This window comes from Dipodomys merriami, unplaced genomic scaffold (assembly GCF_024711535.1).
Source record: "Dipodomys merriami isolate MVZ:Mamm:240054 unplaced genomic scaffold, mDipMer1.0.p SCAF_2, whole genome shotgun sequence".
NCBI classification, from domain to species: Eukaryota; Metazoa; Chordata; class Mammalia; order Rodentia; family Heteromyidae; genus Dipodomys; species Dipodomys merriami.
Window position 1 is genome coordinate 57,299,980 of NW_027203381.1, and position 16,559 is coordinate 57,316,538.

Here is a 16,559-nt window from a genome sequence, read left to right on the forward strand (position 1 = left end):
CTCCCCCCCACCCCGGCAGCTCGCCCCCCTCCCCCCCCCAGCAGCCCTCCCCCCTCCCCACCCCCGGCAGCCCGCCCCCACCCCCCACCCCGTCCCCGCCTCGGCCTCTCCTACTCCCCCATCCTCACCCCCACCCCAGCGACGGGACCTACGGAATGTTTTCATCTCTGTAAAGAAGAGTTCTCCCTTCTCCCCCATCAACTCCTCCATTGCTTATTTTTAATCTGTGGACTAAGAGACTTTCTTTACTCAATGCACTACAACCCGTCAATTTGAACTTGTGTTTGGAGCCCTGGAAATCTCTTCAAGCCAGTAGTCTCTGTATCTTCACATAAGTCCTTCCTACATTCCTTGTTTGCTGGCCTAAAGCGATCCGGGCTCACTTTGGTCTTAGTCCTGCCTTCAAAGTAGCCCATCTTGGGACCGTCCTTGACAGAGAAAGTAAGCTGGAGCGTTTATCAGTTATTGGTTAAGATAGGGCAGTGCCCTTTGTATTAATGACAGGTTGAGATGCAGGGTGCAGCAAGTCAACCGTAGTGGTTGTTATTAGTTGAGAATATTGGTATACTTCGGTTGCTTACACTCTTTCTCAAGCTCTCTGGTATATTAACCATGAAATAAAGTTTGTGCTTACAAAAACATTAGTCTTTGTTAAGACTATAAAGCCAGAGTTTCCCATTGGGAGTTATTTTTTTTAGATGAATCGTTATCAAAAATATGACTGAATGATTTACTTATCTCATTATTTGCACATCTTCTACATAGAATAATACTGTCAAAAATGTCTTTTGAGTTTCAAAAATCACCTATTTGGTGTTTCCAGGAAGCTAACTATCTCAGACTTCAAAAGGTACAAAAATGAAAAAAGTGAGATATGTAAAGGGATTTTTATCTTGAGGCAATTTGATGGGTCTACATTGCAAGTTTTGAAGTGATTCTGTGTTGTTCTATATAAAAACTGCAGACCAAGATATCAAACCAAATATGAGCAGTGCACCAGTAGCCATGTGCTTTGAAGTCAGTTGTTGGAGTTTATATGTTTCTATAATACAACAGTGTACACTTTTGACTTCTGGATTCAAAGCTAATTCCAGCATTCCACAACATACAGGAATAATTTGTGTGTTTGTATGGGAGAGTTGGTATTCTAAGTGAAATGCAAAAAAAATGTTCCAGACTGAGGCACACCTATTATTGAGATGTTGGAAAATTCCATCATATTAAATAGAAGATGCCTTTGTAAGTATTGCTGTATTTTTCCTAGGGCATTTTAAGACCAGTAATATTTAGGACATGCAAGGGAAATTAATTAATCTAATTGTGTCAGTGGCTGTTCATGAATATCTAGTAGTGAAACTGACTTTTTGCAGAACAATTTTAGGTTTACAGAAAATAGAGAAGATAATATAGTGTTCCCATACATCTTGGAGCCACTGTCCCTATTATTATCATACTTAGTATAGTAATTTTATGGCACAATTGCAGGATAGTTAAAACAAGATGTAATTAAAATGAAAAACCCACACCAATGCACTGTTATGAACTACAGTGCAGAATTTATTTTGATTTCCTTACTTTACCTAATGTACTCTTTCTGCTATGGATCCCGTCCAAGATGCCACAGTACATGCATGTCATTTCTCCTTAATCATTGCTGACCATTTCACTTTTGTTCTTTGTTTTGCATGACCTTGCCAATTTAGAATGTTGGCGCCTCTACTAGAATTTTCACAACATTAAACTGAAATTTAGGGCTTTAGGGTGGAAAACTGCCTGCCACTCCTGTCACATCATGTCAAGATGTTGATATTGACACTAATGACTTGGGTGAAGTAGCTTGTGTCCGGGTTTTCCACTAGAAAGTGACTCTGCGTTCCTTCTAGGCCAGAAGGAAGTCCCTGGGTGTGACTTGCATTTAACTATTTATTTATTATTTATTATTTTTTGGGTCTGGTCGTGGGGGCTGTACTCTGGGTCTAGGCGCTGTCCCTCAGCTCTTCAGCTCAAGGCTAGCGCTCTACCACTTGAGCCACAGCGCCACTTCCAGCTTTTTTTTTCTGCTTATGTGGTGCTGAGGAATCGAACACAGGGCCTCATGCATGCAAGGCAAGCGCTCTACCACTGAGCCACCTTCCCAGCCCTAACTAAAGTATTTTTACAGAATAAGTCCAGTTATTTGTTTTGGATGAAACAGATAAAAATGTTGACTCCTTGAGCTTCCCTAGAAATGAAACAGATATTTAGGTGTGCACCCGACTCTTCTGTAGCTGGCAGGTTGGGTTCATTGTTACAATGTAGCTGCGAAGTGCTGTATTGTCCTTTCCCCCTGCTGAGAGCAAGTGGTTCCCACAATCTCTGTCTAGCTCAGTTCTGTAGTAAGACAGGGACGCTTGGTCTCAAACATCATTTCTCTAGTGGTGTTAGGAAAACTGTTACATCAGCCTAATTGATTTGTCAGTGTAATTAGTCATTAGCCTTTAAAAAAAAAAGACTGTGTTGCTTCCTGATTCAGTGTTCATCAATATATTGGACCAAGAAGAACAAGAGAGAGACATTTCAAATTCTGCCAAAGAAACAGATTTAATGTTTTTCAGTAAGTTTGAGGAAAAATTGATAGTTTTTTCATTAACACACATAAAAGTTAGAGCCATAGATTTTTGTTTATTTTCTTCTTTAAGCTCTGAGCCAAAATAGCAGAAGCTACTTGTCTTTGTATTTGTAGTAAGACAGCAGAGAAAACACAAGAAGAAAATAATTCAAGCATGGGGCCAGACAGAAGAAAACCTAATAGGACCTATTTTAAATCTCTGGTTCTTCATCCTAAAATTTGGTACAATTATATCTGTAATTTAGGAATAATTAATAGAATGAAGGGTCTCCTTAATGGTAGGGAATGAGAGTTAGAAATCAAATGGCTTTTATCCCAACTCTGATAGCAGTTCACATTTTCCTCTCTGAAATATTATAAGGAAGTGTTTCTCTGCTCTTTGTGACAAGCAAGAGACTGAAGTTAGACAGAAGGTATAGCATACCACCCTCTAGAAGATGTATGCCAGGGATTTATTGCAGTGTCTGATCTGATAAGAGCTCCTCTTCCCTAGTATTGCTAATTAAGATGCTTTTCCTATGTAGTTAGTTCCTGAATTAACCGAGGCAGGATCTCATCTCCTTACAACAGAGCTGTGAAGTGCTTTGTTGTCTTTGTCCTGCTCAAAATAAACTTGTTACCTTCCAGGCCCTGCCTGCCATGTGCCTGGCAGCAGGCAGGGATGCTTGGTTGCAGACACATCCATCAACTAAAGCATTCACTTGACTATGACTCTTGAAAATTAGGACTTGTAAGCTAGGGGCTGGCAGCTCACAACTGTAATCCTAGCTACAAAGGAGGCTGAGATCGGAGGAATAACCAGCGAAAAGCTTAAGTGGAGCTGTGGCTCAAGTGGTAGAGCAAAAAAGATGAGCAACTGTGTGAGATCCTGAGTTCAAGCCCAATACCAACACCAACATACAACACACACACACACACACACACACACACACACACACGAAAAGGAAATTAGCACTTGTTAATATTTTGTAGATTGAAGAAAAAAATGTGCAGGAAGAAAATAAAGGACAAGCTATAGTTCTTTTTTTGTCCCTGACTTACTGGTAGTATTTTAATTCCTTATTTAATAAAGCATTTTTCACCAAAAGTTGGTTTGTGGAGAGGTTCATATTTTGTGCCATACAAGAGTGTGCAGGAGCTGCTTTTAGAATCAGAATATGCATATGTACTCATGTCATAGGTTTTTGATTTTCACATCTGTTATTATACTCTACAATCTGCTACTACCTGTGAAAAATTGAATTTTCAGTTGGATATCTATCATCTGCTTTGAATTTACTGTGTTTATTCTAGTGAAGTAAATCATGGACTGATTTTGAAAGTGATTTTTTTTTGTTAGGTAGGTAGGCTTGAAAATCAGGGAAATGAATCAGAAAAATAATCGTATGGCCTGGTAAAATGATAAGATTTATGTAAATTGTACTAAAAGAAAGTTGTGATTGGCTAGTATACACAACATGAAAGCAAATGTGAAATGTAGCCTAGATTTCATGCTGAATAGTATTGATATTCAAAGGGAAAAAATCAATAATTGTGTTAGGTTTGATTGTTTTTCATTTACATGAGTCTTTCTTTAAAGTTTTGTGGCTTATGTCTTGCATTTCCTTCACATTTCCTCTACAATTAGAACTTTGTCAGTGTTTTCTGTCAGCTTAGTAAGTGGCAAAGTATTTATTATTTTTTTTATTTATTTTAGCAAATAAATAGCCATTTGTGGGTATTACTAAGTAAGTTGAATTGTGCCTTGCTACTAATGTAAAGATGATTTTGTGTTTTAATACAGAAACTGATAGGAGTACATGACAAGGTTGTGGTCACAGATATGATGGATCTGATGTAGGAAGAGTCACAAGTGAAACAACATATTGTTTGGATAAAAATAAATTGCCAGGGTCGTTATATTTATTTTTCTCTTCTGATTCTTTGACAGTTTTTGACATATAGTAGGGGAGATGGACTGAGCAGGAAATACTAGTCTATATGACTACCTTGGTCCTGGACCACAACTGTGCAGGAGTATGTGATAATGAATGTGATCTATATCTGTACTGTTCACAACAAGTCCCGACAGATTACAAGTGAATGTTAAAATGAAATAATGTGGGGCTGGGAAGGTGGCTCAGTGGTAGTGTGCTTGCCTTGCATTCATGAGGCCCTGGGTTTGATTCCTCAGCACCACATAAGCAGAAAAGCTGGAAGTGGTGCTGTGGCTCAAGTAGTAGAGTGCTAGCCCTGAGCTGAAGAGCTGAGGGACAGTGCCCAGGCCCAGAGTTCAGGCCCCACAAACAACAAAAATAAATAAATAGATAAATAAATAAAGGAGCATGTGAATTTTCTATTTTATCTCATTTTCATTGTGTTAAATTTCAGTAGCCATAGGTGTCTTGTGACTGATGTGTCAGAAAGCACAGTCCTAAGCAATGGTAGCATTCCAGCCTCTACAATTGCAGTTAACAGTTGCAAAATGGATTCATTGCTTTGCTTGGTCATTAGTGCTGCCATCTCTTGCAGGCTGGCACCCACTCTTGCTTTGGTGTAGTCTTTAATTTTACTACCCCCAAATCTAATTCTCTTCACTGCTTTATAAATAAATAATGCTCAAGATACCTGAATTTTTAAAATCTCATTTTGCAGTAAGATGAGCCTTGAGTCCTTCTGTACTAACTGCAATATCAATCTTTTTCTCTAGATATTTCAGCAGCATCTAGTGCTCCATGTAGAAGCACATTTTCTATATAATTTTAGCAATAAAGAGCCACTGATGACTGACAAGTGGCTCACACTTATTAATGAGTTCGGATTTTTGTTCAGATTTGGCAGTGGGGCATCGATTTGGAAGGAAAGCTTGTGGCCATAGACATGAAAGACAAGAGGATTCCTTGTGACATTGAGATTCCCTGCAGTACTCCAGTGAAGGAAATGCCAGACCACAGTGGTGGCTCATTTCTGGGAATAGGGCTTGCAGTGCTAAATAGGTGATTACAATGTGCATTGTCATCTTTCCAGGAATTTTCAATCTTGTTTTAATGCTGAGAGCTAATCAGCCATTTGGTTTCATTTTTTCCTTTGTGTTCTTTGTGCTGGTCCTGGGGCTTGAACTCAAGGCTAGGGTACTGTGTCTGAGCTTTTTTTTGCCCAAGGCTAGCACGCTACCACTTGAGCTCCTCTTCTGACTTTCCTGCCTGTGCTGGCTTTGAACCATGATCCTCAAATCTCAGCCTACTTAGTAGCTATAACTACAGGTGTAAGCCAAAAGCACCTGGCTAAAAACACAGTCTTTGATAGTAAAGCAGCTTTAGTCCTGAGCTCATGTGTGCATCACTGGCCTTATCCTCAGTTAAATTAGCAGAGCATATGTCAATTATATTCTTTATGATTGGTTATTTTTTTAAAAAGTGGGATCTGTCCACTCAAAGTGGCTCAAGTCTGTAATCCTAGCTACTTGGAAAATAGACATGGGGATCATGGTTTGAGACCAGCCTGGGCGAAAATATTCATGAAACTCAATCTCAATCAATGACTGAGCATGGTGCTATGTGCCTGCCATCCCAGCTCCAGAGGGAAGCACAATGGCTGTGATAGGGGAAATCACAGACAATGCTGGCTCAGGCCAGGCCGGGCATGCAGTGGACCCTACCTTAAAAATGGCCTGTTAAAAAAAGAGATATGGCTCAAGTGGGAAAGTACCTGCCTAGCAAGCTTGAGGCCCTGAGTTTAATCTCTAGTACTGCCAAAAAGATAGATTAAATAATAGTGACAATAGTAAATAAAATGGGGTCTATAAAATACTTGCTTAGAAGTTTATTCCCTAGTTTTGTAAAGATGGTTATTTTGGGGATCCTCTATTGGGTATTTTCTGTTCTTATTGGTTAAAGATATGTGCTATATAAAATCATCCCATTATGTTAATAGCATATCTTCCATTATTGTGTTAGGTAATAGGCAGAATAGAACACATCTTAAATTACTTTTAAGGAAAATATTTAAGGTGATTTTGTTTGGAATTATTCTTTGATCTGAAGGAAATGATTTTTTTAGTGCTTAGTGTAAACTGGAGCCTTTTGCTAAGTACAAGCAATGGTCATGTGCTAGGGTTAAATCCTACAAACGTTGCTGTTTTATATGTAAGTTCAATAAATTACAATAAAGTATATTTTTCTTTGAAGTAGTTTCCTTTTTTCTTAAAAAATTGTTACTTTTTGCAGTGACTCCATATTTTCAAAGGAGGAAGGTGAAAGCAGCACTCCATAAGTATAAAATCTATTCCAGTTGCAAAATTTCATGGAAATATGCCATTTCTAAGGTTTCCATAGTTTCCAGATAGCTGTTGCTTAGCAACACTACAGACATTCATTGGTGCAGATGTTCATAAGCACCATCTACCAATCACTGGCTTTAAAAAAAGAAAAAAGTATTTGAATGTAGATTTATCCCTCTTTTGCTGTGGTACTTTCTGGTATACTTGAAGTAGCTATTAGCAATGACATTTTCTCTATTAATGAACAAATAGTGATCAATACGGGTATTTTCCATAACAATTTTCTAAGAATAGAAACATGAATATGGTTTAAAATTTTCTTTCTTGTGTGTATACTGGTTCTGGGCCTCTAACTTAGGGCCTGGGTGCTGTTCTGAGCATTTTTGGTCAAGGCTAATGATTTACCACTTGATCCAAGCTCTAATTCCAGCTTTTTGGTGTTTTTTTTTGCAGATAAGAATCTCAGAGACTTTCCTGCCTAGGCTACATTTGAACCATGATCCTCAAATCTCAGCCTCCTTGAATAGCTAGGATTACAAGTGTAAATCACAAGCAGCTTAAAATTTTTATGTTATTTATGCTATTTATTGGCAGGATCTCATTATGTAACTCAAGCTAGCTTCAAATTTATGATCATCCTGCCTCAACCTCTCTAATTCTGGGATTATAGGAATATACAAAATTCTGCCATGCCTGGCTATTTTTGTATTTTTAGTAGAGTTTATTTCTCCAAGCAGGAAGAACAAAGAATTCTCCTATGCATTCTGTTCTCGCACATGCATAGCCTCATATCACCATGCTACATTTGTTATAAATATCCACATCGATACAGCATTATCACCCAAATTCAATTAAAATTTACTTATTGCTATTATAAATGTGATGTACAGAGGGATTACAATTACTGAGTCAGACAATGAGTACATTTCCTTTTGCACAGGTCTCCCCTTCCCTCACCCTCTCCCAGTCCCTCTCTCCTGATTCCACCCATACGTTGTATAGTTCACTTTCATCAATGTCCAGTGAGCTCCACTGCTACACTTTTTCACCCTTTCACCCTTTTTCTGTGCCTTCCCACACCCTCCCAAAGAGAGACACATGAATACATCACACATAAAGCAAACAGAACAATCCACAAAAATTTTTTTTCATTTTAAAAATTATTTTTATTGGTATTCAAAGGTGATGTACAGAAAGGTTACAGTTTCATAAGTCAGGTAATGAGTACATTTCTTTTTGGACAATGTCACCCCTTCACTTGCTAAATTTCAGGGTTTTTTTGTTTTTGTTTTGGCGCTAGTGCTCTACCACTTGAGCCATACCTCCACAAAATTTTTTAAAGAGATATCTCTTTATTTCATATCTTGGAGTTCATTTATATATACATGTATATATGCATATATATAATTTTTATAATTATAAAGAGGCACATAGGCATTGCACCTCCTTCTTTGGTCTCATTGCATGTGAGTGCTTAGAATTCTGTATAATTTATCATATTCCAGTGTATTTTAGATCTAACTTCCACATATCAGAGAAAATGTGCCAGTTGTCTCTCTGAGCTTGGCTTACCTCACTTAATGTAATTTGTTCTAAGTCCATCCATTTCCTTGCAAATGATGTAATATTATCCCTTTTAATGGCCGTGTAAATTACATTGTGTATAGATGCCACATTTTTTTGATCCACTCATCAATTGTAGGGCAACTGGGCTGTTTCCATAACTTGGCTATTGTGAATAGTGCAGAAATGAACATGTTCTGGCTTGTGAGATTCTGGGTAGATGCCCAGGAGTGGTATGGCTGGGTTGTAGGGAAGGTCTGTGTTTAGTTTTTGAGGAGCTTCCAGAGGACTGTCCAGAGTGATTATACTAGTTCACATTCCCACCAACATGCTGCAGTAGAGTTCCTTTTCCCCCATATCCCTGCCAATGTTTGTTGTTGTTCAGATTCACAGTGGTGGGGAGGTTGAACTTAGGACCTTAAGCTTGCTAGGCTGACATGATACCACTGAGCCACACCTCAGCCCTGTTTATCACTAGTTGTTTTTAGGATAAAGTCTTGCTTCCCATCAACCTGAGTACACCTGGGTTGTGATCTACCTACTGTAGACCTCCTGTCTTCTCCAGGGTCACAGACACATACCACCGAGTTCAGCGTCTCTTTATGGAGTCTCATGAGCTTTATCCAAGCTTCCCTCAAATCATATTCCCCCATTCTCAGCCTCCCAAAATACTAGGATTGCATGAGTGAGCGATCAGAAACCTGCCTCAACATTTTAACTCATTCCAGCATCACTTTCAAAGCCTTTTTCTAAAAAGTCCAATTCATCAAATGTTTGTCCATAGTGCAAGAAAATTGAAAATAAATGACTAAAACTTTTGTTATGAAAAGCTTTAATATCAGAGTTTTAAAAAAACCCACATGCCTCTCCAGCAATATACTGTACCTAGGGTTCAGTATATTTAGCAGGCAAAATCCTTTTTCCTCTCAGTGATGGCTAATACTGACTGTCAACTTGATTGGATTGAGAAGCACCTAGGTGATTAGCAAGCACACCTCAGTGTATCTGTGTACCAGAGAGGATTAACTGAGGGGACCAGTCCTACTTTAAATGCCGGGCAGCCAATGGGCTGGGAGATGTGGTACTCCCAGAAGGAATAAAAAAAGAAAAAAGTCTGCCACTACAGACATCCTCATTCTTTCTTCCCGTGCTTCTCTCCTTTTCTTCTTCCCTCTGTCCCTCTTCCTGCTCCTCTCTCTGCTTCCTGGCTGCCAAAAGATGAGCTCCTCTGCTCCACACCCTCCCCATCATGATGGAAGGAACTCTCTGAAGTCATAAGTCAAAACAAACCTCTTTCTGAGTTGTTTATGTCAGAGAATTTGTCAAAGCAACAGAAAATAACTAATATACTTCCTTTACTAATACATTGTTTGCTAAGAAGCTTACAGACAAGGCAAACACATGCATAGATGAGTAGAGATGTTTGCATTTAGATAAAATATCAACAATCTTCTATGTTTTCTGCAACTTCGTTAAAATCTTCATAAAAGTCAAGACTATTCTCATTCTCTAGTTCTTCAGCAGACATGCTAAATCCCTCCTCCCAGGCATGTCCCCGTACTGTGACCTCCTGCTTCCTAGAGAAGAGGCCCCAGAGAGCCTCCTCATTCCTACACACTGACACCTCCACTTCCCCAGGAATACCCACACTCTTGACTTACAGAGTGTAAATACACTGAATGGGGCTAAGATCAGAGGTGGCAAGAAAAGCATGTATTTTGGGTGCAGAATTGAAGGGAGCACCAACAAAAAAGAGTATATATAGTCATTTACTTATTCCATTGTGAGTCAGTATCTTCCTTATGGGGGAAGTATTAAAATGAAACCTGCAGCCAAGCACTTGTGGCTTATGCCTGTAATCCTAGCTACTCAGGAGGCTGAAATCTGAGGATCACAGTTCAAAGTCAGCCCTGGCAGGAAAGTCTGTGAGACTCTTATCTCTAGTAAACCACCAGAAAACCAGAAGTGGGGCTGTGGCTCAAGTGGTAGAGCATTCACCTTAAGCTGAAGAGCTCATAGACAGCACCCAGGCCCAAGCCCAGAGTTCAAGACCACAACCAACAAAAAAAGAAAAAAAAAGAAACCTGCTTCTCTGAATGTTTCCTTTTCTTTCTTCTCTATGAAATACAAACATATATATATATATATATATATATATATATATAATATCTACGTGTATGTGCACTTATATATATGTTGTATATACATATGTATGTATATATACAGCACCATATGTATACATATCTGTAGAGAGAGAGCATTCAGCTCAATGTTCTATTTTAAAAATGAAAATTGATACAAGAACTGCCAAACAAAATGCCAACATGCTGAACAAAATATCAACATTTTAAAGGAGGCAGGCCCAGCCTTTGCACATGCACCTAACCTCACTGAATTCATCCTGCTGACAGCAACTCCCTAGGAGTAAGACTTTCTAACTAGAAGAATCTCCTGATTGTGCATAAGTACATAACTGAAAACTTCAGCTCTGACCCTCATTTATGCCCTACATATTCTCCTTCCCTCTTCCAACTCTAGTGGCAACTGCCTTGATGAACACCATAATCCATGGGCTGTGAATGTGGCTTACTGGTAAAGTGCTTACCTAGCATGCATGAAGCCCTGGGTTCGATTCCTCAGTAGCACATAAGCAGAAAAAGCCTGAAGTGGTGCTGTGGCTCAAGTTTTAGAGTGCTTGCCTTGAGCACAGAGAGTTTCAGGGACAGAGCCCAGGCCCTGAGTTCAAGGCCCAGGACTGGCAAAAACAAACAAACAAACCAAAAAACCCGATGGACACCTGACCCAATTAATCAGTGGAAATGTGCAATTTCAAGAAAGTACCATTAGAGGGCACAAAGGTCCTAGCCTACTGTAAACTCATCATAATAACTTGATACATGTTATCTGAAAACAAGACAAGTGGATAAGAATTGGGAGATATTATTTGCCTATCAGGACTAAAAAGTCATTTAATTCTTCCATTTTGAATCAGTATCCTCCTAGAATAAGACCTGCTTCTCTGAATGTTTACTTCTCTTTCTCCTCTGGAAATACACTCAAGCATTAGGTCTCTATTTACTTCTGAATGCTTAGTCTCATAGGTACTAGTATATAAAACTGGTGTTCTGACTAGAAATTCAAATTGTTCATGAATCACGTCAGCTTTACAGATGAAACTGACAGGGTTATGAGTTACAAGCATAAACTATTGGTGAGGATCCTTTAGGAAGACATTCATTCTTTGTACTCTTTCTAGTCTAATAGTTAGAAAGTTATTGGTACTTTTGAGGGATGGAAAAGGAGAAAAAGGTTAAATTATCTAGTGAAACACCAGTGGCTCATACCTATAATCCTAGCTACTCAGGAAGCTGAAATCTGAGAATCACAATTTGAAGTCAACCCAGGTAGGAAAGTCCATGAAACTCTTTTTTCTAATTAACCACCAAAAAGCTGGAAATGTAACTGTGACTAAAGTGGTAGAGCACCTGCCTTGAGCAAGAAATCTAAGGAACAGTACCTAGTCTCTGAGTTCAAGCCCCAATACCAGGAGAGAGAGAGAGAGAGAGAGAGAGAGAGAGAGAGAGAGAGAGAGAGAGAGAGAGAGAGAGAGAGAGAGAGAGAGAGAGAGAGAGAGAGAGAGAGAAGAGAAGAGAAGAGAAGGGGGGAGGGGAGAGAGAGACAAAGAGAGACAGAGACAGAGACAGAGAATTAGTATCAAGAAATATCTTTTCCTTTGACTTGGGTCATAAAACAGACCAAAACTTACCAATATCAGGATATACACAAAAATCATCTGTAACTTATTTTTGCTACATTAGTTCTAAATTGTTTCTACTTTGCTATGGAATCCCATTAAATAAATTTGCTAAGGTTAAAACCAGTCTAGAAGTCAAGTTGACATAATAAGTCACTTTGAGTTGAAGAAATCACAGATGCTCAGGATTTACTGTGAAGCTTGTAATTTGAACTTTATCACCTTTTCCCAGTAAATCTACTGAAGTAACTGATACTGAGAAGTATAAGTTTTTTATCTGCTAATGAAATAAAGAAATAATCTGAAGATTGAATTTATAGCCCCACATTTTAAGGGTAGGAAATGATACATCCTCTCAGTTACAGCACTTAGGAATTCAAGTTTAGAGGCTCCCAATTTGTTTTGACTCCTCAAGAAAAGATAAAATTCTAGTCAGTAGCTATCTTTGGGTATTTGGTAGCTGTGACATTAGCTATGAATAGCTTGGACCATAGACAAAGATGAGTGAGTGTATAATAGTTATTTCTTTTTTAATATATATTTATTGTAAAGGTATTGTTCAGAGGGGTTACAGTTACATGAGTAAGGTAATGACTACATTTCCTATCGAGTGTTGTTACCCCCTATTTCCTATGGAGCATTGTTTTTCCCCTACCATTACTTCCCTCCCCTGTAATAGTTATTTCTATACACACACACACACACACACACACATACACACACACACACACACTCCACATACCACACACCACACACCACACACAAATACAATTGCAGAAAATGAGTTAGTTCTTGATTGAACGTTAATCCAAAGACTTCAAATTCCATCTGTACTTTGGATGTGTGGCAGAGGAAATGGGCTGTTGGCAGGCCCCACTGTTGGCAATGCCCCACAGTTAGCAAGGCCCACTGTGTCCATCTGGCCACAACTTCCTCACCCCCTTATACCAAGGTTTATCTTCATTCACAAGCTACACACAGGTGCAAACTTCTGTTCACTGATGCAAAGAAATGAAGGCAAGAGAATACCATATGAACAAATAAGCAAAGAATGAACCCCAAATCTTTAGTAAAGAAACTAGTGGCACTGGGATGAAAGAATGGTTTAAGAAATTATGTGAAAGCCATTTAAAATTCCAAGTAACACCAGAAATAGAGATATGACTCAATTGGTAGAGCACTGGCCTTGCGTTTAAAAGCTAAGAGCATGGGGCTGGGAAGGTAGCTCAGTGGTAGAGCACTTGCCTTGCATGCATGAGGCCCTGGGTTCGATTCCTCAGCACCACATAAGCAGAAAAAAAGCCAGAAGTGGTGCTGTGGCTCAAGTGGTAGAGCGCTAGTCTTGAGCTGAAGAGCTGAGGGACAGCGCCCAGGCCCAGAGTTCAGGCCCCACGACCAGACCCAAAATAAATAAATAAATAAATTAATTAATTAATTAAAATAAAAGCTAAGAGCATGAGGCCCTGAGTTCAAACCCTAATACACACACACACACACACACACACACACACACACACACACACACACACACACAAGCTGGGGGCCCTAGGGGTGCTAGAGTTGTAGTCACTGCCTCTCAGAAGGTATGAGTCTGTAAAGTCTCCTGAGCCTGACATTAGTGGTCTTGCCTGTAGTCCTAGCTACTTGAGAGGCTAAGAGCTGAGGACTGGAGTTTGAAGTCAGTCTGGGTGAAAGTCCAATTAGCCACCATTAATCCAGAAGTGAAGCCGTGACTCAGGAGGCAGAGTGTCAGCCTCGAGTGAAAAAGCTAAGGCACTGTGCCCAGGCCCAGAGTTTAGTGAGGGCACCTGTTCCCCACAAAACAAAACAACAAAATAAAACCATGAGCTAGTGCATATTTAATTTTGAAATCCTAGTATTTTTGTAATCCAATTCCTGCTTTTGCCTTGCTTTGATTTCCATGCCATGTGTCCCTTATTGTAGCCTACCTTTGTAACAATAGTCTGCCTCTCAACAGAGGCCCAGAGTCCGATGCATCACTGGCTCCTCCACAACCTTTTCTGGCCTGAACTCTGGCACCGTGGATCCTGGAAGTGAAAAAGAGAAAGTAGTCAGCTAAATGGAGCTTATGTGGACCAAGAAGTCTCCAGATGTTTTGCCATCAAGACAACAAATGAGTTCAGAAGTAAGGAAAAAGGAAAGAGTAGGAAGGAGTAGGGGAGGGAAGGAAAAGGAGAGAGGGAAGGAGAAAAGCAGGAAGAGAAAGGAGGGTGAAGGAAGAGAACTGGGAGAAGAAAAAGCCTGGCGCTGGTGGCTCACACCTTTAATCCTAGCTAGTCAGGAGGCTGAGATCTGAGGATCACAGTTTGAAGCCAGCCCAGCAGGAAAGTCCATGAAACTCTTATCTCCACTCAACTACAAAAGAATCAGAAATAGAGCTGTGGCTCAAGTGGTAGAACCCTAGAGCAAAAGAAGCTCAGGGATAGTGCCAAGATCCTAAGTTCAAGTCCTAGGACCGGCACCAAAAAAAAAGATAGCAGTTGGGTTTCCAGAGTAAATGATCTGAGAGGAAAAGGAAGAGTATCTAAAAACTTTTATGACCAAGTCATACCACTTACTTGCCACCTACTACATGTGGACCACTAAACCCAGCCCTGGTCAAAGAAGAGCAGATCATCAAAGAATTTGGGGACATATTTTAAAAACCTCACTCATGTCTTTGGACTTGAAATCAGAACTACGACCAAGGTGGGACCGCAAGGGCCAGGCTGAAGAAGGCCCTCAGGGTCAGGGTTATGAGGGAGCAGCAGAAGATGGTGGACCTCCACCTTCATCGGGATCCAGAAGGACAAACAGTGACCTTCATTCTTAAATCAATTGTTAATTATCAATGTCAGCACATAGACTTTTATTTTATTTTATTTTATTTTGCTAGTACTGGAGCTTGAGTTCAGGGCCTAGGCGCTGTCCCTTAGCTTTTTCATTCAAGGCTGGCTTTCTGGATTTTTGGTATTTAATTGGAGACATGATCCTCAGATCTCAACCTCCTGAGGAGCTAGAATTATAGACATGAGCCACTGGCACCCAGTGACAAAACATTTTTATATTTCCCACAAAGTTACTAACTTGTCTTATTTGAGAAATATTATTGTTTTGTTGTTTGTTTGTTGGCAGTACTGAAGTTTAAACTCGTGGCTTTGCACTTGGCGTTCTAACACTGATGCCATGCTCACAGACCTTTCCTATTTTGTTTTTCTGCTTTTACTCAGGGCCAGCCTGAACCCAAATTCTCCTATTTGTTCTGCCTAATGCAGCTGGAATGGTCAACAGGTACATGTGTCCAGATTTGTATTGGTTGAAATGGAGTCTTGTGAGTGTTTTGCCTGATCTGGACTCAAACCAATAATCTTCCTGATCTCAGTCTCTCAAGTAACTAGGATTACAGGCATGAGTCATCATACCTGGCATACTTTGTATTTTTTTAATATATACCATTATGTTATCTAGCTAACTGATCATGTTAGCCATGAATAACAGTAGTTTTAAAATTATTTCTTTCCAAAGTAGGTATCATTCTTTTCTACTTCCTTGCCACGACAATGCAGTGTGAGAAGGGCAGGCTTTAAACAAATGGCCGTAGGGCAATTGGATATTCATGACAGAAAGATGAACTTGTACCTCACAATGTACCCAGAAATGAACTCATGGGCTAGGGGCATGGCTCAAGTGGAAGAGCACCTAGCAAACAAAAACAAGGCTCTGAGTTCAATCCCCAATGCCACAAAAAAAGACACAAGGAAAGCAAAAGACAACTCACAAACTAGGAGAAAATATATCCTGCCTTAAATGAGACTTACATCAAAATATATGGAACACTTTTACAGTGCAACCATAGGAAGTGAAATAACCCAATTTAAAAATAGAAAAGAGCCATTCTTGGGTGTTCATGCCTGTAATCTCAGCTCTTGGGAGACTAAAAACAGAGGATTTGTTCAAGCCCTACATAGTGAGACCATGTTTCAAAAAGCCAATGGCAGCCAAGTGCCGGTGGCGCACGCCTGTAATCCTAGCTACCTAGGAGTCTGAGATCTGAACGTCACAGTTCAAAGCCAGCCCGGGCATGAGACCCATCTCAAAAAAAAAAAAAGCCAGAGGTGGTGCTGTGGCTCAAGTGGTAGAGGACTAGCTTTGAGCAAAAAAGCTCAGGGACAATGCCCTAGCTCTAATTCAAGCCCCAGGGCTGGCCTACCACCCCCCCCACACACACACACAAAAACAAAAAACAAAAAACAAAATCCAGTGGCTAAGGGTATACAATAGCAGAGCACTTGCCCAACACATTCAAGGTCCTAGCTTCGATTCCCAGCACGGCAAAAATAATAACAGTTAAAAATAGAGAAAGGATGTGAATAGAC

General features: G+C 39.8%; 1 protein-coding gene and 1 non-coding gene across 2 annotated transcripts in view; one reads left to right on the plus strand and one right to left on the minus strand.

Moving 5' to 3' along the window:
* The first annotated feature begins 2,663 nt into the window (after positions 1-2,663).
* LOC138832727 (small nucleolar RNA SNORA81) lies at positions 2,664-2,841 on the plus strand. Its single transcript, XR_011373662.1, has one exon. It is a non-coding gene; the product is annotated as a small nucleolar RNA SNORA81 (small nucleolar RNA).
* Positions 2,842-13,997: 11,156 nt separating this feature from the next.
* Klhl6 (kelch like family member 6) overlaps positions 13,998-16,559 on the minus strand; it is a 61,695-nt gene continuing 59,133 nt past the window's right edge. The window contains exon 7 of the mRNA XM_070029678.1: positions 13,998-14,231. Coding sequence (XP_069885779.1) covers positions 14,155-14,231 — 77 coding nt within the window. The 3' untranslated portion in view covers positions 13,998-14,154. The remainder of the gene's footprint in view (positions 14,232-16,559) is intronic.